This window comes from Culicoides brevitarsis, chromosome 2, assembly GCF_036172545.1.
Source record: "Culicoides brevitarsis isolate CSIRO-B50_1 chromosome 2, AGI_CSIRO_Cbre_v1, whole genome shotgun sequence".
Taxonomy (NCBI): domain Eukaryota; kingdom Metazoa; phylum Arthropoda; class Insecta; order Diptera; family Ceratopogonidae; genus Culicoides; species Culicoides brevitarsis.
In genome coordinates this window covers 4,139,452-4,161,497 of record NC_087086.1, presented here as the reverse complement: position 1 = coordinate 4,161,497, position 22,046 = coordinate 4,139,452, and the positions used below count along the sequence as shown (strand labels likewise).

Here is a 22,046-nt window from a genome sequence, read left to right as displayed (position 1 = left end):
GATATGATTCAGAGCTACAAATTACAATAGGTCCCAATGTCTTTTGCGCAAAAATAAATTTACAGGAGCCCAAACAAATTTACGTATTTTTTACGTAATTTTTACGTATTTTTTTACGTATTTTTTAATATGATATTTTTAGCTTTGTACTTATCGTAGACAGTCAAATTTACATTCATTTGAAAGATATGATTCAGAGCTACAAATTACAATAGGTCCCAATGTCTTTTGCGCAAAAATAAATTTACAGGAGCCCTAAAACAAATTTACGTATTTTGACAAATTCTATGTGCGACACTGTTGCATGTGAAAATTGCAATATCATGAAATTTGATATTTTTAGCTTTGTACTTATCGTAGACAGTCAAATTTACATTCATTTGAAAGATATGATTCAGAGCTACAAATTACAATAGGTCCCAATGCCTTTTGCGCAAAAATAAATTTACAGGAGCCCTAAAACAAATTTACGTATTTTGACAAATTCTATGTGCGACACTGTTGCATGTGAAAATTGCAATATCATGAAATTTGATATTTTTAGCTTTGTACTTATCGTAGACAGTCAAATTTACATTCGTTTGAAAGATATGATTCAGAGCTACAAATTACAATAGGTCCCAATGTCTTTTGCGCAAAAATAAATTTACAGGAGCCCTAAAACAAATTTACGTATTTTGACAAATTCTATGTGCGACACTGTTGCATGTGAAAATTGCAATATCATGAAATTTGATATTTTTAGCTTTGTACTTATCGTAGACAGTCAAATTTACATTCGTTTGAAAGATATGATTCAGAGCTACAAATTACAATAGGTCCCAATGCCTTTTGCGCAAAAATAAATTTACAGGAGCTCAAAGACAAATTTACGTATTTTTTTACGTAATTTTTTTATTTTAAAATTCATTTTTTTAATCGAAATTTTTTTAAATAATTTTTTTTTAATGAAATTTTCTTCTAATTTTTTTCAGACAATGATAACCGACTCGACTTGGATCAAAGTGAATTACCTCCACAGAATCAGACAATGATCGAAGAAAACAGTTCCTTAAACATTCCGACAGAATGTGAAAAATCCGGTGCTGAATCGCGTGACGACAGCGAGAAAAAAGCATCCGAGAGTGCGACTGTTGACACAACCGACAACAAAATCGTTGCCGATACAACGCAATCTCCCGCCACGCAACAACAACAAACATCCGTCGTGAATCCGCCGCCAACGGCAACGCTCTATTCCCAAATGCACTATCAGCAAACGCCAATTTCGCATGATCAGGAACGCGCCGCGTTACAACAGCAAATCCAAGAGATGTTTTGCATGGCGCAATCTCAGGAAGTGCAGGACAAAACGAAGCTCTTGCAGGAACGTTTGAACCTTTTGCAGCAGCACGAAACGAACGATCAGTGCAACGGAGGTCCGCAATGCATTTTGCAAACGCCTTTGTTCACAAACACGATGATCGACAGTCCGCAAGTGAGCAGCACAACGGGACGCGGAAGAGCAAAAAGCACAAAACCACGCAAACCTCGTGTGAAAAAAGCCGACAAATTGGCAGCTGCAGCTTCGGGCGAAGATCTTGCAAGTGATCAAAACGAATCACTGACGACATCAACTGTGCTTCCAAGTACGTTACCCGTTTCGGAGGATTCAGTAACGGCGGGAACGGGCCTTTCGGGCGATCAAATTGATCCGTCGTTGGATACGACGCAAGAGGGCGCCACAGATCTCGATACGTCGACAGATCCGAGCGGCAAAAAAATCAAAAAGCCCCGCAAACCGAAAGCTGCGAAGGAAGAACGCCCCATGAAGGAACGCAAAAAGAAGGAAGATGGCGCCGCACCGAAAAAACCACGAAAAAGCAAAAAGATGCAAAGTTCCGACAACTCGTTGGACAACATAACGCAAGAAAATCAGGATACGGCACTGTCAAAATCGAGTCACGACGAGAATCAATCGCTTGCGTCGTTGATGCACAATCAAAACTCGTCAGATGCGAATGCGGCGCCAAGTAGTGAAATCGCGCCGAGTGAAGTAACCGACTTTGACGATATTCCCGTGTCGAAAATATCGAAAGATATGTTGAATGAGACTGATAACTTAGATGAAAGCAAACGGAGCATGGATGGCAGTGAAAATCTCGAAAGTACAGATGTCGAAAATTCGGGCGGAACAACGCCAAATCGCAAACGTCGTCCCTACAGGAAATGCCCCGAGGGTTCAGATCGTCGTCGACGCGCTTTTCGTGGCAGAGGAAAAGGACGAGCTCCCGCAAAGCCTCGTCGCGGAAGAATTCAAATCACAGTCGACTCGGATCAAGATGATGAACTTGTTGCGACGCCTCCGCAATCGCCCGAACAACCCGAAGGCGAAATTGACAGCTCGAAACGACGTTCAGCACGAAATACTGCTCGCAAAAAGTACACAGATGACATCATGTTGCGTTTTTCCGACGACGAATCAGGCATTGTATCACCTTCGCCGTCATCACGAAAGCAAAAGAAGGAATCAACATCGACAGATGTCACGAAAGAAGCCACAGAAGGTACCGAAGAGACAGGAGAAGGCGTTACAACGACAGAAAATCAAAGCACTGCCGAACAAGATCAATCTATGGAAGTGGAAAAAGCGCTTCCGCAAGACGATGGCATCGGAAAACCCAATTATGTGTACATTAACACGTCAGATGAAGACAATATGGTTGTCCAATATGTGCTTGCACAACGAATTGGCAAACGAGAACTCAAACCAGACCCTCCGAAGGAAGTTACGCCGCCTGCGGTAACTGTCAAAGAGGAAAAACCCGAAACGGAGGAAGTTAAAAAAGAGACTGACGACAAAACTGACGAAGAAAAGGTCAAAACTGAAGAAAAAGAGGGCACAGAAGAAGTTAAAACTGAGGAAAAGATGGAAACAGACGACGTTAAAGCTGAATCTGAGCCAAAAACGGAAGATGCAAAGACAGAAGTCAAAGAAGAAGCCGAAAAAATGGATACAGAAGAAAAAGTTGAAGAAGAAAAACCCGAAGAAGAGAAAAAATCTGAAGAAAAAACTTCTGAAACTGAAAAGAAACCCGAAGAAACGACAAAAACTGAAGAATCCGCAGAAAAAATGGAAACCGACGAAAAACCTGAAGCCGAAAAATCCGACGAAAAGCCCAAAGACGAGGAGAAAAAGGAAGAAAAAGAATCCGGCGACGACGAAAAAGAAGACGAGAACAAACCTGAACCCGTTTTCGTCGAAGTCGAAGAATTCCTCGTGAAATATCGCAATTTTTCGTATTTACACTGCGAATGGCGCACCGAAGAAGAGTTACTTAAGGGCGACAAACGTGTTTCCAACAAAATTCGTCGTTTCCAGCAGAAACAAGCGCATCAACTGAACATTTTCGACAGCATCGAAGAAGATCATTTCAACCCGGACTTCATTGAGGTCGATCGTGTGCTCGATATGTCCGAACATACAGATGACGATGGCAACACAGTCAAACATTATCTGGTAAAATGGAAGTCGCTTCCGTACGAAGACAGCACATGGGAGTTGGAAGAAGATGTTGACGAGATAAAGATCCAACAATATCATAAATTCAATAAAATCCCGCCGCGCAGCGAATGGCGCCCCAAAAAACGCCCTCATCCCGATCAATGGAAGAAATTGGAAAAGACTCCAATTTACAAGGGAGGAAATTCGCTTCGTCCGTACCAACTTGAGGGTCTTAATTGGTTGAAATTCTCGTGGTATAAGGGCAACAATTGTATCCTTGCCGACGAAATGGGTCTCGGAAAGACAATTCAATCGTTGACTTTCGTACATTCCGTTTGGGAATACGGAATTCGAGGTCCTTTCCTCGTAATTGCTCCTCTTTCGACAATTCCCAATTGGCAACGTGAATTCGAGGGATGGACTGACATGAATATCGTCGTTTATCACGGATCTGCCATGTCACGACAGATGTTGAACGACTACGAGTTGTACTTTAAAACCGAAAGCGGCAAACAAATCAAGGAAATTACGAAATTTAACGTACTCATTACGACTTTCGAGATGATAGTGACAGATTACATGGACCTGAACAAGTTTAATTGGCGCGTTTGTGTCATTGACGAGGCGCATCGCTTGAAAAATCGCAATTGCAAACTTTTGGAGGGTTTGAGGCAATTAAATTTGGAGCATCGAGTCTTGTTGTCAGGTACTCCGTTGCAAAATAACGTCAGTGAATTATTTTCTTTGTTGAATTTCCTCGAACCAAGCCAATTTTCGAGTTCGGAAGATTTTATCAGAGATTTTGGAAGTCTTCGAACCGAAGATGAAGTCACCAAATTACAAGCTTTGCTGAAACCGATGATGTTGCGTCGTTTAAAAGACGATGTCGAAAAATCCTTGGCTCCGAAGGAAGAAACTATCGTCGAAGTTGAACTCACGAACATCCAAAAGAAGTATTATCGCGGCATAATGGAGCAAAATTTCTCATTTTTGCAAAAGGGAACAACAGCAGCCAATATTCCGAATTTAATGAATACCATGATGGAGTTACGGAAGTGTTGTATCCATCCTTACTTGCTAAATGGCGCTGAAGAGCAGATCCAATTCGATTATCGCTTGACAAATGGCGAAGATCAAGAAGCTTATTACAAAAATCTCATCGCGTCATCCGGTAAAATGGTCTTAATCGACAAACTGCTGCCCAAATTGAAGGATGGCGGGCATCGTGTCTTGATTTTCAGTCAAATGGTGCGTTGTTTGGACATCCTCGAAGACTATTTGATCTACCGGAAGTACCCTTATGAGCGTATCGATGGTCGAATTCGCGGAAATTTACGTCAAGCTGCGATCGATCGTTATTCCAAGCCCGATTCTGATCGATTTGTCTTCCTGCTTTGCACAAAAGCGGGCGGTTTGGGTATCAATTTGACAGCTGCTGATACCGTCATCATCTACGACAGCGATTGGAATCCGCAGAACGATTTGCAAGCACAAGCCCGTTGTCATCGTATCGGACAGAAGAAAATGGTAAAAATTTATCGTTTATTATGCCGAAACACGTACGAGCGCGAAATGTTTGACAAAGCCTCCTTAAAATTGGGGCTCGATAAGGCAATTTTGCAAAGTATGAACACTCAGGGCAAAGATGGCGCCGGAAATAAGCAACTCAGCAAGAAGGAAATTGAAGATTTGCTTAAAAAAGGCGCTTATGGCGCTGTTATGGATGACGACAATGCCGCCGATAAGTTTTGTGAAGAAGATATTGACTCAATTCTCAAGCGACGAACACAAGTTATCACAATTGAATCGGAAAAAGGATCAACTTTCTCCAAAGCATCGTTTGCATCGCAAAATAATCGATCAGATATCGACGTTGATGATCCAGATTTCTGGGCGAAATGGGCTAAAAAGGCAGAAATTGATCCAAATGCATGCGAAAAAGATGAAACTGAAGATTTGATTCTCGCTGAACCCCGACGACGTACGCAAATTAAGCGATATGGGCAGGAAGATGCAATTGAATTGTCTGAAGATTCGTCGGCGCCTGCTGAAAGTGATGAGGAAGGTTTGGGATTGGGACTTAGAAGTAGCAGACGACGTGCTCGTGAGAAGAAAAAGATGATGAAACAGCTGGGAGATGATTATATCCCGAGAGATCGTGATACATTAGCAGCTTTGGGCTTCGACGAAGTTACTTACGGATCATGGGCACGCTCAGAATGCTTCAAAGTCGAAAAAGGACTTTTGTCGTTTGGGTAAATTTTTGATTTTTACTCGTTTTTGAACAATTTTTTTAATTTTTTTGATTTTTTAGATGGGGACGATGGGCTGAAGTGCAAGAACAAGGACAATTCAAGCGTGGTTGGAGTAGTCAAGATCTCGAAGACTGTGCAAGAATTATCGTAAGTACCAATTTTGATGAAATTTATCACGAAAAATATTTTTTGATGACCAAAGCTATGCTAATACTGAGCAAATTTTAGATTTGCGCTGAGTACAACAACTAACTTCTCACTTTTTTCTGAACTTTTTTTTCAAATAATAATTTTTATTTATAAAAAAAATCAATTTTTACTAAAAAAATTTTTTTTTCCAACAGCTTCTTTACTGTTTGATGAAATATCAAGGCGATGAAAAGATTAAAGCCTTCATTTGGGAGCTCATTGCACCGACAAAAGAAGGCGAAGAGCAAAATATCAGCAGAAGTCACAGTGGCTTGCATAATCTTGTTCCGCGAGGTCGTAATGCGAAAGGTAAATAAATGCGTTTTTTCCTGAAAAATTTTCAAATTTGTGATTTTTCATGTTTTTTCGTTTCTCAAGCAGGTCGTAAAGGAAAAGGCGGAGAAGATTCCCCAAAACCAGACAAACGTAGTTCATCTAGTTTGGGACATACAAAAGACGGTGAATTTAATTTTGATGATAATCATTGGAGTAAGGATGAGAAATACGATGCTGAGGCATTCCTTGAACCGCCTTACAAGAAACATTTGACGCGACATGCTAACAAGTAAGTTTTTGTTATAAAAAAAAAAGTTTTTATCAAAAAAAATTAAACTCATTTTTTTTTCAATTAAAATTTAATTTTAATTTTTTGAAAAAAAAAATAAAAAAATAATTTTTTTTTTTTTTTTATTTTTTAATTTTTATTTTTATTTTATATTTTTTGAAAAAAAAAAAATTTTTTAAATAAATTTAATATATTTTTTAAAAACTTTTGAACAATTTTAAATTAAAAATTTAATAAAAAATATTTCAAATTAAATTCATTTTTTTTTCATTTATAAAATTTTTGAAAAAAAAAAATTTAAATAAATAATAAAATTAAATTTGTAGTTTTACAAAAAAAAAATATTGAAAAAAAAAATTAAAATTTACAAAAAAAAAAATTATTAAGGAAAAAATATTTTTATCAAACAAAAAATTAAAAAGAAAAAAAAACAATTTTTAACATTAAATTTTATTTTTCAGAGTTTTACTTCGTGTAAGAATGTTGTACTACATCAAACATGAAGTCATTGGAGACTGTGTTCAGCAAATTCATGATGGCATCCATCATAGGTAAGATCTCAAAAATTCAAATTCTTAACAAAATTTAAATAAAATTCAATTTTTTAGTGAAATTCCCATTCATCCTCCGCCAACGAACGATCAAACGCCCGTATCTTGGTGGAATCCGCGTTGCTGCGATCGCAGTTTGTTAATTGGAACATACAAGCATGGATGCGAAAACTATCGAGCAATTCGTGCTGATCCAAAATTATGTTTTGCTACTCATTGCGGCGCCGGAGAAGGCATTGAAGAGACTGCCCCGATCAAAGAGTAAGTTTTTTTTTTAATTTTTTGTCTTTCAGTAAATTTTGAATGAAAATTTTTTAAAAAAATTTACTTTACAGAGGCGAGGAAGATGGAAACTCCAAACAAGGCGACGACGAAAACGAAGATGAAAATCCCTCAGAAGCTGCGAGATCATCTTCTGTTACTTCCAAAGAGAATAACGAAACGGAATGCCCAAGTTCTTCAGGTAAATTTCTTTTAAAATCTAAAAAAATATTTTTTTTAAATAAAAATTTTCATTAAAACAGGTCTTGATGATGAAACAGGCGAGCCTATAGTGCAAATGCCGGGACAACAACAAGATGATTCGGCGATGTGGCCCTCGATGCAAGATCTAAATACCCGACTTCGTCGCGTGATAACCGCCTATCAGCGAAATTACAAGAAGGAAGAGCTAAAACAACAACAAAAAGCGAAGGTTTGTTACAATTTTCCCCTTTTTTGCTCATTTTTCACCTTTTTAGTATCATTTCATGTTTTTTTTTGTTACAATTATGGTAGAAGAGTTAGTTTTAGACACTTGTCAGGCAAAAATGAAGAAAATTATTGATTTTCGTTTATATTTTACCTGAATTATTTATTACTTATTACATTGGCATTTGGAAAAATTTAGCTAGAATAGGCGTATGTTGTTGCTGTATGTACAAGAATTGCATGTCATTGTCGTTTGAATGAAAAATCATGTTAGGAAAAAAAGTGTTAGGACAAAATTTGCACGTATTTTAGTTCTTTTCTGTTATTTTTTTTAACAAAAAGTTTCAGTTAACCCCAAAAAAAGGATTTTCCATCATTTTTCGTTCATCCTCATTTTTTTTCATCACAATTTTTCTTTAACAAACTAACGTTGCCTTTGTTCATGATCAAAAAAAAAAAATTTTTTTCTTAAAAAAAATCAAATTTGCCATTATTCAGTTACAACCGATTGTAACGCCCGCTCAATTGGGATTGACGCCATCGTCATCGGGCGGCGCAAGTGCAAGTAGCTCGAATGCCAGCACGCCAGGCGCCAACATGATGAGTTCAGGATCTCAGCAGCAAGGACAGCAGTCGCATCAACAGCAATCTGGCTCGCAAGGCAACAATATGCCGTCGCCCGCTGATCTAAGTCTCATGCTGAGTCTCGGTTTGGGCCTCAATCCAGCAGATGCCTCTCAGCTAGCCAATTTAGACTTGCAAAAATTGGCTCACTATCTCGTAAGTAATGTATTGTCTGTCGTATCGACGAACAAAACAGAAAAAAAAACACTTTTTGTCTCTTTTTTTAAAATGTCGTTGTCCTATTACTTGTCGTCGTCTTCGTCGTGTATCGTAAAAAAAAATTGTAGTTTGTAGATTTTTATGATTTGAAGCACTTTAGAAATTTTATTTTTTTATTGGTGACGGAAAAAATTTTAATTTTTGTATTTAGGTAGAAAATTTTCATGATTTTCAAAATTACACCTGAAAAAAAATTTGGCAAAAAATTTTAATTTAGAAAAAAAAATATTCTGAGACACTTTTCATAAATTTTTGAGGACAAATTCTTATTTTTTTGATTAATTTCTTTGTAGAAAATGGAACGACGCGAGAAAATCGAACAAGTTGTGCGTGAACGAGAACGCGGAAGATTCGAACAAATTCACAAGAAATGGACTCGTCGTGAGGAAAATGAATTTTTGCGTGTTTTGACGGGATATGGCATTGATTTGATTCCCAATACGCCCGTTCCGACTCCTGATTGGTCGAGGTAAGGATAAAAAATTATTTTTTAAAGGAATTTTTAATAATTTTTTCGATTTTTTAATTTTTTAGGTTCAAAGCCTTTGCGAAATTAGACAAAAAGTCAGATGAAACCCTCTCGGATTACTACAAAGTCTTCATTGCGATGTGCAAACGTCAAGCAGGCGTCAAACTCTTGGAGGAAGAACGCAATCTCGAAGGATACATCGACGAAATTAGCGAAGATCATGCAAAACTTGTGCTGGATCGTCTCGATTTACTCTCAAAATTGCGTGAAATCGCTCGACATCCAAAACTCGAAGAACGCATCAAACTTTGCGAAAATAATTTAGACACTCCCGATTGGTGGGAACCCGGAAAGCATGATCGTGAACTAATTCGTGCTGTTTTGAAGCACGGTTTGTACAGATCCGATCAATTTATCCTCAACGATACGGAATTCCCATTCTTTGAAGCTGAAAAACGCTATTTGCGCGAATTGGAATCGCATATTCAGAAAATGATCAAGGCAGAACGCGAAGAAAAGGAAGCTGCTTTGAAGAAGGAGATGAAAGAGGAGCAAGAACGCATTGAAAAAGCGAAAAAACTCGAAGAAGAGAAAAAATTAAAGGAGGAAGCGGAAAAAGTTGAAGAGAAAACCGAAGAAAAAGAAGTTTCTGAGGACAAGGAGAAGGAAAAAACTGAAGAAGCAACAACTGAAGAAGAAAAATCCGCTGAAAAAGTCGAAGAAAAAGCTGAAACAGAAGAAAAATCAACAGAAGAAGCCTCGGAAACGAAAAAAGTTGAAGAAAAAGAGGAAAAAATGGAAGTTGATGAGACTTCTGAAAAAGCATCTGAAGCTGTTGAAGACAAAAAACCCGAAAACGAATCAAAACCCGAATCTGAAGTTCCTGAAAAAATGGAAACTGACGAAAAAACTGAAAAAGAAGAAGAAAAAGCGACAAAAGATGAACTGTCGTTGACGAAAACAAAGAAAAATCAGAAGAAACTGAGAAAGAAGAAGTTTCAACAGAGGAAAAGCCCAAATCTGAAGAGACTGAAGCTGAAAAAGATGCCGAAAAGGTTGAAGAAGCCAAAACTGAAGTTGCTGAAGAGAAAACTTCCGAAGAAAAACCCGTTGAAGAGTCTCCCAAAAAAGATGTTGAACCAAAAACTGAAGAAACTGAGGCAATGGAGACTTCTGTGACAAAAGAAGAGCCTGTCAAAGAAGAAGTTGAAGAAACTCCCGTTGCCGAAGTCAAAGTTAAAGACGAAAAACCCGTCAAACCTGCTGAAACTGAGTCCCTTAAAGAAGCTGTCGAACTCAAATCACGTTATCCTGACTTGGAAGTGTTCCAGCCTTTGTTGAAACTCAAGCAACTCGATTCGTATCTCTCCGATTCGAAAGGTTCGATGAAAGCTTTCTCGAATTTGCTCGATACGACAATGGTTGTCAAATGGTTCCGTGATTTCGCGTTGGAAAAGCGTATTGGACACATTGTTTATTGCATCGACAACAACGAATGGCCCGTCGGAAAGTCCTATTCCGCGTATACGGGATGTCTCGGTATCGATCTTGACGCTCCGTTGTACGAAACAATCAAACGGATCATTCCTGTCGATGATAATCGTCGTTCGGCAGCAAGTACTCCCGATATTATCACAATTACAACTGATAAAAACATCACGCAACAACTTACGGAAGCTGCGGCGCTTCGTTCGTCAGCTTTGAGCACACAAGCGTTGAACCAAAGCATGGCAGCAGTTGCTGCGGCAAATTCTGGAGGCAGAGGCAAAGGCAAGAAACGTCATATTGCCATCGATGTTGAAACAGAACGCGCGAAATTGCATGCTTTGTTGAACAATACGGGCGCGCAACAAGATTTCAAGGCGCCGAAACGGAATATGAGCAAACAGAGTCAAGCTGAGCTGTTGCTGAGTCAAAAGGCGTTATGGGAACAAGCTGAACAAGAGCTTAATGCGATGGATATGCGTAATACGAGATCGTCTCGGGGATCGTCACAAAGCACACAACCTCCGCCAGCACATCAACATGGCTCGTCGAGGTCGAATGTGACGAGTTACAATAAGAGCACTGTGATTCCGGGTACTTCGAGTACATTGACTCCCATTGATTTGTCTTCAAGGTACGAGAAATTTAAAATTTTTCATGAAAAAACTTGATTTTAATTAAAAATTTATTTTTTTTTAGCTTACCGAAAATGAATATTGCTGACATGTTGAAGAATCCATTGGATTTGAGTGAAGTACAAGACTTCTCGAAACCCAAAAATTACTCAAGCGGAGGATCAGCTTCTCAAGGCAAGAGTAAATTGAATGACATGTTGTCGAAATTGATGAAAAAGAACAATGTGGTAAGTTTTTAACAAAAAACTTTTTAAAAATATTTTAAGAATAATTTTAAAAAATATTAAAAAAAAAATTAGATAAAAAATAATTAGAAAATTAATTTTTAAATAATGATTAATTTAATTTAATTAATTTTAATTTTTAATGAAAATTTATTTTTTTTTTAATTTCAAAAAATCAAAAAATTATTTTTGAAAAATTATGTAAAAATTTAAAGAAAATTTTCTTATTTTTAAGAAATTATTTTTGCAAAATTAAAAAAATAATTTTTTAAAAATTTAGAAAAATAAAAAAAATTATTTTTTTTTTTTTTTAATTTAAAAATCATTGTGTTAAAAATAAAAAAAAAAATAAAAATAAAAAAGGATTAGAAAATTATGTTAACATTTTAAAAATCATAAAAAGTGAAAAATAATTTTTGAAAAAAAAAAAAATTTAAAAAATAAAAGAATCATTTTTTTTTAAATTAAAAAAATTGGAAAAAAAATTTGGAAAAAAAAAATTTTGAATTTTGAAAAATTTTTAATTTTTTTTAACATAAAAAATGAAAATCATTTTTTTTTCGATTTTCTTTATGCATAAATTTTTTTTTTCGATTTTTAAGGCATATTGTTGAAGTTTTTTACCTTACTTCATTCAATTCCATAAAAATCGTAGAAAAAAATTAAATTGCGTTTTTTTCTCTCTGAAAACGATTTTTCAATCATGTTTTCGGGGGTTCAAATGCAATTTAAACAAAAATTTCTCATCATTTAAAAGAATTTTTGTCTAATTAACCTTTAAATTTCTTTTACAGCCCGTTGAAGAGCCTCCAGTGACTGTCGAAAAGAAACGTCGCAAGTTAGATGAAATCGTTTTAGGCTTGGCAACATCCAAAAACGAGCAAAAATCAATCTTTGACGCTCCTTCGATCTCATCTCTCACATCTGGCAAGAAAACTCAAATCACGCCAAGCGTTTCTGTCACGCCAGCAAGTGCTCCAACGTCTCAATCTCAAAATAATCAAAACCAACAAAAGCCATTTACGATTACAGTGACTTCCGTACCCGGAAATTCGAAAAATCAAGCATCCGCGTCGTCGTCATCTTCGTCGTCGCGCAACAATCCGGGCTTGGATGTGCTTCAAAGCATGGCTGGATTAACGGGAATGTCCTCGAAAGACGGTTTGAATGCACTTTTCTTGCAAGCGGCGCAACAAGAGCAACAAGCCTTCTTGAAACAACAACAAAAGATGATTCAACAAATGCCCGCGAACAGTACGCAACGCAAACAATACGAAGCAATGTTCGCCGACATGAAACAAATGGCAGAATTGAGTGCAAAACTCGGATATTCGCCGCACGATTCGAAAGTCAACAAATGGTTGACGGAACAAACGCAACAATTGGCAAATCAAGCGTTGGAATTGGACTATTTGGCGGGACAATCGTCGAGAAGTCGTTCTTCGAGAGGTTCTTCGTCGCAAAATACGGGAAGTTCGTCGCAAGATCGTTCAAGCAGCAGTTCGATGCAACAATCGTCGTCAAGTAGTCGTCAAAGTAGTTCGAGACACTCGAATGCCGACATGGGATCATCTTCCTCGTCATCCGGAGTCAACTGGAAGAACTTGACGGGCGAAGAAAATGTCAATGTTATCAATAAATTCAACGGAAAACGCTTAACGGGCAGCAAAGCACCGCAATTGAAACGACTTACCCAATGGTTGACGGATAATCCTGCGTACGAAATCGATCCAAAATGGGCAGAAAGTATTTCGCTGCCGCCCCCATCGCCAATGGCGAAACCTTCTCCCACGGAAACGAGTTCTACGAGTTCGTCAAGCTCGAAACAGCAACAACGCCCGTCATCTTCATCAAGTACGGGAGGTCAATCGTCACGACACGATCTCTCATCGCCCTATGGACAACAATCGGCGGGACAATCTTCGTCATCCGCTTCGGGAAATAAAAAATCGAGCAATAGCAACAACTCTTCATTGAATTATCCGGGCTTGGCAGGCTTAAATGCGAGTCTTTTGTCGAGCATTCCCGGTTTAGGAGCATTTGATCCAAAGAATAATCCGCTCATGATGCCTTTTGGAGGCGTCGGAGGCATGTCAGGCATGGCAGGTTTGCAAAATATGAACAATATGAATTTATTTGCGAATCTCGCGGGACTTAGCGGACTTGCGGGAATGGATCCTCAGAGTTTGGCGGCAATGATGCAAGCAGCAGGCTTCGATCCAGCAAGTGCTGCGGCTTTAGCAGGCGCAAGTACGCCTCCAAGTAAGGGCAGTTCGTCGGGATCTTCGTCGCAAAATCAAAGTAGCAGCAGCGGAAACAGCAAATCGCGCAAAGAAAGTACGCAACAATCGTCGAGTTCGTCAAGTTCGTCGTCGAAAGTTCCAACTTCGAGTGCAAGTTCGATGAATTCTGCTGCGGCGAATTCTGCTTTCCCATTCTTCTTCCCGAATCCGAGTTTGTTGTATACGCCGCTCGGATTGGGAGGCTTGAATCCGTATTCGTTGCCCGGAGGAATGGCAGCTTACGATCAATTGGCGCAACAATGCAATTTGTTGAATGGCGCGGGACTTTCAGGTAAGAAAAATATATTTTGAAGAAATTTTTTTTTAAGAAAAAATTAAAAAAAAAATTAAAATTTAAATTTCACTCAAAAAAATTTATTTTTTTTTTTTGTCATGAATTTTCTTTTTTAAAAAAATAAATTTTTTTTTTTTTTGTTTGTAATTTTTTAAAAAATTAAAAAACGTTTATTAAATTTTAGATATGAAATAACATTTTATTCAAAAAAAAAAAAAAAATTATAAAAAATTTGAAAATTTAAAAATTAAAAAAAATCATTTTTAAATCATCATTTAAAAAGAATAATTTTAAAAAATTTGGAAAAAAAATTCTAAACATCTAATTAAAATTAATCCTAAAAATCTAAAATTAAAAAAAGTTGAACTTTGAAAAATAAATTAAAATTTAATTGTTTTTATCTATTTTTGACAAAAATTCATATATTTTTTTATTAAATATTTGGAAAGTAATTTTTTGAAATTATTTTTTATTTTATTTTTATTAATTTTTATTTTTTTTTTTCTGAAATTTTAAAATTAAAAAAAAAATTAAAAATAATTTTTATTTTATTTTAAAAAATATTTTAGAGTTTAAGAACTTAAGAAAAAACGGTTGATTAAAATAATTGAAAAAATTTAATTAAAGATCATTTTTTAAAAAAAATTTTGGAAAAAAATTAATATTTAAAAAATTTTAAAATTTGAAAAATTAAAACAAAAAGTTGAACTTTAAAAAAATAAATTAAAATTTGATTTAATTTTTTTATCTATTTTTGACAAAAATTAATATATTTTTTTTTGTTAAATGAATTAAAGGAATGTTTTAAAATTATTTTTTATTTTTTTAAATTTTTTTTCCAAAATTTAAAGTTTTTTTAAAACAAAATTTTTGTAAATTTTTTTTTTGTCAAATGTTTGATTTTTTTTTCGATTTTTAAGGCATATTGTTGAAGTTTTGTACCTTACTTCTTTCAATTCCATAAAAATCGTAGAAAAATTTTTAAATTGCGTTATTTTTTTTTCTCTGAAAATTAAATTTTTCATATTTTCGGGGGTTCAAATGCAATTTAAACATTTTTTCCAAAAAAATTTTCTCATTAAAATTTTAAATTTCATTAAAAAACTTACCTAAAAATCGAATTTTTTAACATTACAGGAAGTCCATCTGGAAAATCGAGTTCCGGAAAACAACAAGGAAGCTCTTCGCAAGGCTCCAGTTCTCGCAATCAAGGATCAACCTCAGCATCTTCGTCTCCCGTAAGCAGCAAAACGCGTTCAAGCATGAGCAGTTCAACTGCAGCTCGAGATCAAGCTGCTCGCGAAGCTGCCCAATTACAACAACTTTTGTTGCCTCACGACACGCATTTGCTCGAACAACTCAGCAGAACATCTGGCTTGGATATCACGCAATCGAGTCGCGGAAATAGCGGAAGTAGCTCATCTCGTGACAACACGGAGAAACGAAGCAACGCCGCGCAACAAGCCAACAAAGAAGCAATCGAGAAACTCGAACGAGAACGTCGCAAGTTGATCGAAAGTTTAACTCGAAGCGGTTTGCCGCCAGAAATTGCGATGCAAGCATTCGGCGCTTCAGGCTTGGGAGGCTCATCGTCGTCGTCAGGCAGTAAATCTTCGTCGATGTCGAGCAAATCGAAGGATATGCAACTCACGGAATTCGCATTATTGCAAGAAATGGCGAATCAAGCAGCAGCTGCGGCAGCGCATCTCACACAATCGGCGCAACAATCGTCGTCGAGTGGTTCGAGTTCAGCAGCGACGAAACGTCAACGCGATCAAGAGATCAAAGAGGCGTTTGAGCAATTAAGCAAGAATCCCGTAGAGTTATTGGCACGAAGTTTGGGAGTTGGTCCCGGAATTTCGCTAATTCCAACGTCTTCGAACACGGGAAGTTCAAGCAGCGGACAACCCGAAGCGAAACGCATGAGACAAGATTCGCATTCGAGCACTTCGTCACGCGCAAGTATGGATTCAAAATCTCTATCGATGCTCGTTGATGAGATGAAGAGTCCCAGAACTCGCTCTTCGGACACAACTCACGCCAATATCGATAAAATTACGTTGACGCCAGTGTCTGCGAGTCAAATTGTTCCTTCGTTGCCGTCGCAAACGACAATTTCGCTCGCCCCGCCAACAGGAAGCGGCGAATCGAGTCGCGAATCGCGAAGACATCATGATCGACATGATAGAAGATCCGACGAGGCATCATTAAATCTTTCCTCCTCACGTTCGGAGAAGCAACGCGAAGAACGGGAGACTCGTAGTACACGTCATCATGAAGCAACTATCGATTTGTCATCCGGATCTTCAAGTCGACACGAAAAGTCGTCACTTTCCATCGAAGATCTTTCGGCGAAAACCTCTTCCGAGCCAATTGACGTCGATCGACATGTCCCATCGTCCCAATCTGCGGGCGAAAAGCACAGCGGCAACCACGAAATGGATCTCGAAGACCTCATTGCGCCCGTAAAAGTCTCAAAAGAGAGCGGAAATGTGATGCCCGACGAACAACAACACGACGACGCATCCTCACATCGTGCTGAAGTCTCCGAAGAGGAAACGCCCTCGAAGAAGGAAAGCAAAGACAGCGATTTGAATCAAAGTAAATCTTCGGATGAGCAACATCACGAAGACGGAAGTCAAGGAAGTCGCGGAAGAAGATCGACTCGCGCCAAGAGACAACGCACCGATGACTTTAGCGACGTCGTGATTCCCGAAAGGAAACGAGAACTTCGTTCGAGTGCAAGTCGACAAGCAGCTGCTGCCGCAGCCCGTATGGCAGCTGAAGCAAAAGCAGCTCGTTTAGCGGCTCAGCAACAACAACAGCAGCAACAAGAACAGGAAAGTCTCAACCTGAGTAAAAATGATGAAACTGCAAAATCGACGGGGAACGATTCGACTTGATTAAGATCGAAAAGTAGACGTCGCGTGTAAAAATTTCAACAAATATGACAAAAATACGCTAAAATATTAAATTTAAGACTAAAGTTAATACACACACAAGTACATTTTATGAATAAAAAAAAACGTAAGCGTATAATCTCAAGTTAAACAAAAAAAAAATCACTTCTTAGCGACTAATTAATTTTTGTATAGTTGTATTTAGTAAAGTTAAGCATTAAATTCACTTTATTTTAAAGAAAATCGACGATAGTGATGTGTTTCCAAACACAAAATATGGATATTGTTGCGTCTGAAAGGCAAAACGCGAACTTTTCGAGTCGCTTCAAAATTGGTGGATTTTTAGCGACAAAAGTTCCCTTTTTGCCATTTCGCCTTGTGTATTATTATTTATTTTATAAAATATTAAACTGTATTAATGATAAAAACAACAAAAATATTCAAAACTAGAATAGAATGCACACAAAAAAAAAATTTCATAAAAATATCCCACAATATTAAAAAAAAAAACCATTTCATGTATTAGGATAATAAATAAATAAAAAATAATGAAAAAAACCAACAAATAATCTGAAGAAAAAAAATTAGTACTCTCTTTTAGACATTTGCATAAAAAAAAAAATAAATTAAATAAATAAGTATGTGAATATTCGGTAATTGTGGATGTAATTATAATCTACTTAAGTTTTTTTTAAAGGATAGGTCCCTGCTAAACAAAATATTATTAAAATAATTAAAAAAGAAGAAAAACATAAACAAAACACTTAAATTTTAGTAATTTATAAACAAAACATGAAAAAAGTAAAAGTAATATTAGTAGTTGAGTAGACACAATTTTAAAAGAAAATTTGATGAATGATGAGAATTTGATTAATATGATGAAAAATAAACAAAACAAAAATGTTCTTTTTACAAAAATAAAATTCAATGTTGTTTTACTTTTGATTTCTTTCTCCTTGGGGTAATTTTACTGGATTTTCGAAAATTTCTTTTTATGAGGTTTGTAAAAAATTTGTAAATTTTCTCTTAGGCGCCATCCATTTACGGCGGTCAAAGGAAATTTTTTTTCAGTTTCAATTTTTGGCAGTTTTGAGTTATAAAATGATAAAAATGATAAATTAGAGCACCTCTGACAAATTTTTATCCATTTGGAGCAAAATTTGACAAAAATTGCTTTGACACAGTTTTTGACACAGTTTTTGACACAGTTTTTTTTCTCTTGATTTAGTTTTCAAAACAAAACTATGTCAAAGAAAAAATTTTTTTTCAGTTTCAATTTTTTGGCAGTTTTGAGTTATAAAATGATTAAAAATGATAAATTAGAGCCCTCTGACAAATTTTTATCCATTTGGAGCAAGATTTGACAAAAATTGCTTTGACACAGTTTTTGACACAGTTTTTTTGCTCTTGATTTAGTTTTCAAAACAAAACTATGTCAAAGAAAAAATTTTTTTTCAGTTTCAATTTTTTGGCAGTTTTGAGTTATAAAATGATTAAAAATGATAAATTAGAGCCCTCTGACAAATTTTTATCCATTTGGAGCAAGATTTGACAAAAATTGCTTTGACACAGTTTTTGACACAGTTTTTTTGCTCTTGATTTAGTTTTTAAAACAAAACTATGTCAAAGAAAAAATTTTTTTTCAGTTTCAATTTTTTGGCAGTTTTGAGTTATAAAATGATTAAAATGATAAATTAGAGCCCTCTGACAAATTTTTATCCATTTGGAGCAAGATTTGACAAAAATTGCTTTGACACAGTTTTTGACACAGTTTTTTTGCTCTTGATTTAGTTTTTAAAACAAAACTATGTCAAAGAAAAAATTTTTTTTCAGTTTCAATTTTTTAGCAGTTTTAAGTTATAAAATGATTAAAAATGATAAATTAGAGCCCTCTGACAAATTTTTATCCATTTGGAGCAAGATTTGACAAAAATTGCTTTGACACAGTTTTTGACACAGTTTTTTTGCTCTTGATTTAGTTTTTAAAACAAAACTATGTCAAAGAAAAAATTTTTTTTCAGTTTCAATTTTTTGGCAGTTTTGAGTTATAAAATGATTAAAAATGATAAATTAGAGCCCTCTGACAAATTTTTATCCATTTGGAGCAAGATTTGACAAAAATTGCTTTGACACAGTTTTTGACACAGTTTTTTTGCTCTTGATTTAGTTTTTTTTTCAGTTTCAATTTTTTGGCAGTTTTGAGTTATAAAATTGACACAGTTTTTTTTTTTTTTTTCTTGATTTAGTTTTCAAAAAAAAACTATGTCAAAGAAAAAATTTTTTTTCAGTTTCAATTTTTTGGCAGTTTTGAGTTATAAAATGATTAAAAATGATAAATTAGAGCCCTCTGACCAATTTCAATCCATTTGGAGCAAGATTTGACAAAAATTGCTTTGACACAGTTTTTGACACAGTTTTTTTGCTCTTGATTTAGTTTTTAAAACAAAACTATGTCAAAGAAAAAATTTTTTTTCAGTTTCAATTTTTTAGGCAGTTTTGAGTTATAAAATGATTAAAAATGATAAATTAGAGCCCTCTGACAAATTTTTATCCATTTGGAGCAAGATTTGACAAAAATTGCTTTGACACAGTTTTTGACACAGTTTTTTTGCTCTTGATTTAGTTTTTAAAACAAAACTATGTCAAAGAAAAAATTTTTTTTCAGTTTCAATTTTTTGGCAGTTTTGAGTTATAAAATGATTAAAAATGATAAATTAGAGCCCTCTGACAAATTTTTATCCATTTGGAGCAAGATTTGACAAAAATTGCTTTGACACAGTTTTTGACACAGTTTTTTTGCTCTTGATTTAGTTTTCAAAACAAAACTGTGTCAAAGAAAAAAAATTTTTTCAGTTTCAATTTTTTGGCAGTTTTGAGTTACAAAATTATTAAAATGATAAATTAGAGCCCTCTGACAAATTTCAATCCATTTGGAGCAAGATTTGACAAAAATTGCTTTGACACAGTTTTTGACACAGTTTTTTTGCTCTTGATTTAGTTTTTAAAACAAAACTATGTCAAAGAAATTTTTTTTTTCAGTTTCAATTTTTTAGCAGTTTTAAGTTATAAAATGATTAAAAATGATAAATTAGAGCCCTCTGACAAATTTCAATCCATTTGGAGCAAGATTTGACAAAAATTGCTTTGACACAGTTTTTGACACACTCTCTTGATTTAGATTTTTAAAAATTTTTATGTTTCAATTTTTTGGCAGTTTTGAGTTAAACAAAACTATGTCAAAGAAAAAATTTTTTTTTCAGTTTCAATTTTTTGGCAGTTTTAAGTTATAAAATGATTAAAAATGATAAATTAGAGCCCTCTGATAAATTTTTATCCATTTGGAGCAACATTTGACAAAAGATGGGGAAGGAAACGCGAAACAGAAGACGGTCTTAGAACACACTAATTAGACATTTATTGAAATATAAAATCACGTGATGAAAATTAAATTAAAAAAAAATTATATAAGAAGATTTTGTTTGATTTTCTCTTTGATTTTGAATTAAAATTTAAATAACATCATAACATTTAAAAAAAATAGAAAAATTTAAAAATTTTTGAAAAATGAAAATTAATATTTCGAAAGATTTTAAAAAATATTTAAATGTTACACAAGACTAAAAAATTAAAAAAATACTTAACTTTCTTTCACATTTAAAAAAATATTTATTTTTGATTAAAAATGTGAAATGAAGTTAGATTCAAAAAAATACCGTTAAAAAAAATTTCAGAGAAAATTTCTCAAAAGTTGATGCATCTGAATTCAATTTCTGTAAAAATATTTTTTTCCTTTTTTGATTTAATATTTTTGGAAATATCGAAAATTTAAACTTATCTGACACGGATTTGAGGGAGTATGACACAAATTACCGAAGCAACAGAAAATGAACACAAAAATTAATCTTGATGTTATTGATTTTTATTAAATTTTTTTAAGAATCGATCTTCAGGATTGGCGTACATTTTGTTTATTCTTCTTCTTGTACAACTGTTGTCTTCTCCGACACATAAAGACCATCCAAGAATTTACGGATATCCTTGTCCTTGACAGTTGTCGATTGTTGGATCAACGCAGCTGACAATGAGACAGCCTCAATATCGTTACCCTCCAAGACCAATTCGTCCTTTTGCTTGGCAGAGTTGGTGACTTGCACGCCAGGTTGCATACGTACGCGACGAATGTGTTTCTCTCCCAAGAAATTTCTGATCTCGATCAAAGAGTTGTTCTCGGAAATGACGCAATTGATGGGGAAATGGGCATGTACAGCGCGCATCTTGTATTGGAATCCCTTGGTGACGCCTAAAATTCGCAAAAAATGCTTTTTTATTTTTATTTCAAACAAAAAAAATGAGAAAAAATCTCACCCTTGATCATATTTTCGATATGACTGCAGACTGTACGAACTGCGGCAATTTCTTTCTTTGTGCCGAACCATTTTTCGACCATCAACTTCTTTTTGTTGACCATGTAGATGTCCATGGCCAAGTGACGGAAGCTACGTTCGAGCTTTCCACGGGGTCCGTGGATTTGCACAACGCGAGCATTGACGCGTGCAGAAACGCCTTTTGGGATGACAACCGCTTGATTTGAGTTTATGGTTCTCATGATGAATCTGAAAAAATTTCAAAAAAACGAAAAAATGTGAGAAAATTTGTTCACTGCAACCGAACTGCGTGCATGGCTACACAAAAGAATCCACATGGTGAAAAATGAGCGATTGTTTATCACGATTTTCGGCACTTTAAACTGCATTTTGAACTCTAATAACATGATACGTCGCATGTTTGACGACACTCGATCACTTTTCACACAAATTGGATCCCGGATTACGTGGAAAAGTAGGAAAATAAATGAAAATTTGGCAAATGCCAGCTAACCTGCTACGGTGAAACAGACGGAAAGAACGATTTCATGAGGAGCACGGAAATGTAAAGGCCCGAGACACACAGCGGCGGATGTAAAATCGCCATTTCGCTGATTCAATTGTCCCAATAGACAAAAAATTTTTATGGCGCGTTGATTTGAAAAAAGTCACGTGGTTGATTTTTTGTTAAATTTTTCTTTAAAAGTGACAAAATTTTAGAAAAAAAAAACAATTTCTTATAATTTTATGAGAATATTAATTAAAAAATTAAATTTCATTAAAAAAGCTTTCATATTTTCATCATAATAATGGAA

At 35.3% G+C, this 22,046-nt stretch overlaps 2 protein-coding genes across 2 annotated transcripts in view; one reads left to right on the top strand and one right to left on the bottom strand.

Moving 5' to 3' along the window:
* LOC134830949 (uncharacterized) overlaps positions 1 to 17,420 on the top strand; it is a 30,576-nt gene extending 13,156 nt beyond the window's left edge. Inside the window, 13 exon segments of the mRNA XM_063844568.1 lie at positions 975 to 5,739; positions 5,799 to 5,886; positions 6,084 to 6,493; positions 6,955 to 7,044; positions 7,102 to 7,305; positions 7,380 to 7,507; positions 7,569 to 7,738; positions 8,871 to 9,046; positions 9,112 to 9,990; positions 10,029 to 11,165; positions 11,231 to 11,393; positions 12,185 to 13,964; positions 15,105 to 17,420. Of these exon segments, the coding sequence (XP_063700638.1) occupies positions 975 to 5,739; positions 5,799 to 5,886; positions 6,084 to 6,493; positions 6,955 to 7,044; positions 7,102 to 7,305; positions 7,380 to 7,507; positions 7,569 to 7,738; positions 8,871 to 9,046; positions 9,112 to 9,990; positions 10,029 to 11,165; positions 11,231 to 11,393; positions 12,185 to 13,964; positions 15,105 to 16,870 (11,756 nt within the window). The 3' untranslated portion in view covers positions 16,871 to 17,420.
* A 3,344-nt stretch (positions 17,421 to 20,764) lies between these two features.
* LOC134829856 (large ribosomal subunit protein uL6) lies at positions 20,765 to 21,788 on the bottom strand. Its single transcript, XM_063843139.1, has 3 exons — positions 21,746 to 21,788; positions 21,233 to 21,480; positions 20,765 to 21,167 (listed from the first exon to the last, which is right to left on the bottom strand). Exons 2-3 carry the CDS (start codon positions 21,471 to 21,473, stop codon positions 20,836 to 20,838), a joined length of 573 nt encoding a protein of 190 aa, XP_063699209.1. The 5' UTR covers positions 21,474 to 21,480; positions 21,746 to 21,788; the 3' UTR covers positions 20,765 to 20,835.
* Positions 21,789 to 22,046: the final 258 nt, after the last annotated feature.

Bases quoted from the DNA above. Each gene is read 5' to 3' on its own strand.
- LOC134829856 (XM_063843139.1), bottom strand. From the start codon at position 21,473: ATGAGAACCATAAACTCAAATCAAGCGGTTGTCATCCCAAAAGGCGTT. The intron at 21,168-21,232 runs GTGAGATTTTTT...TGCGAATTTTAG, and splicing joins TATCGAAAATATGATCAAGG to GCGTCACCAAGGGATTCCAA.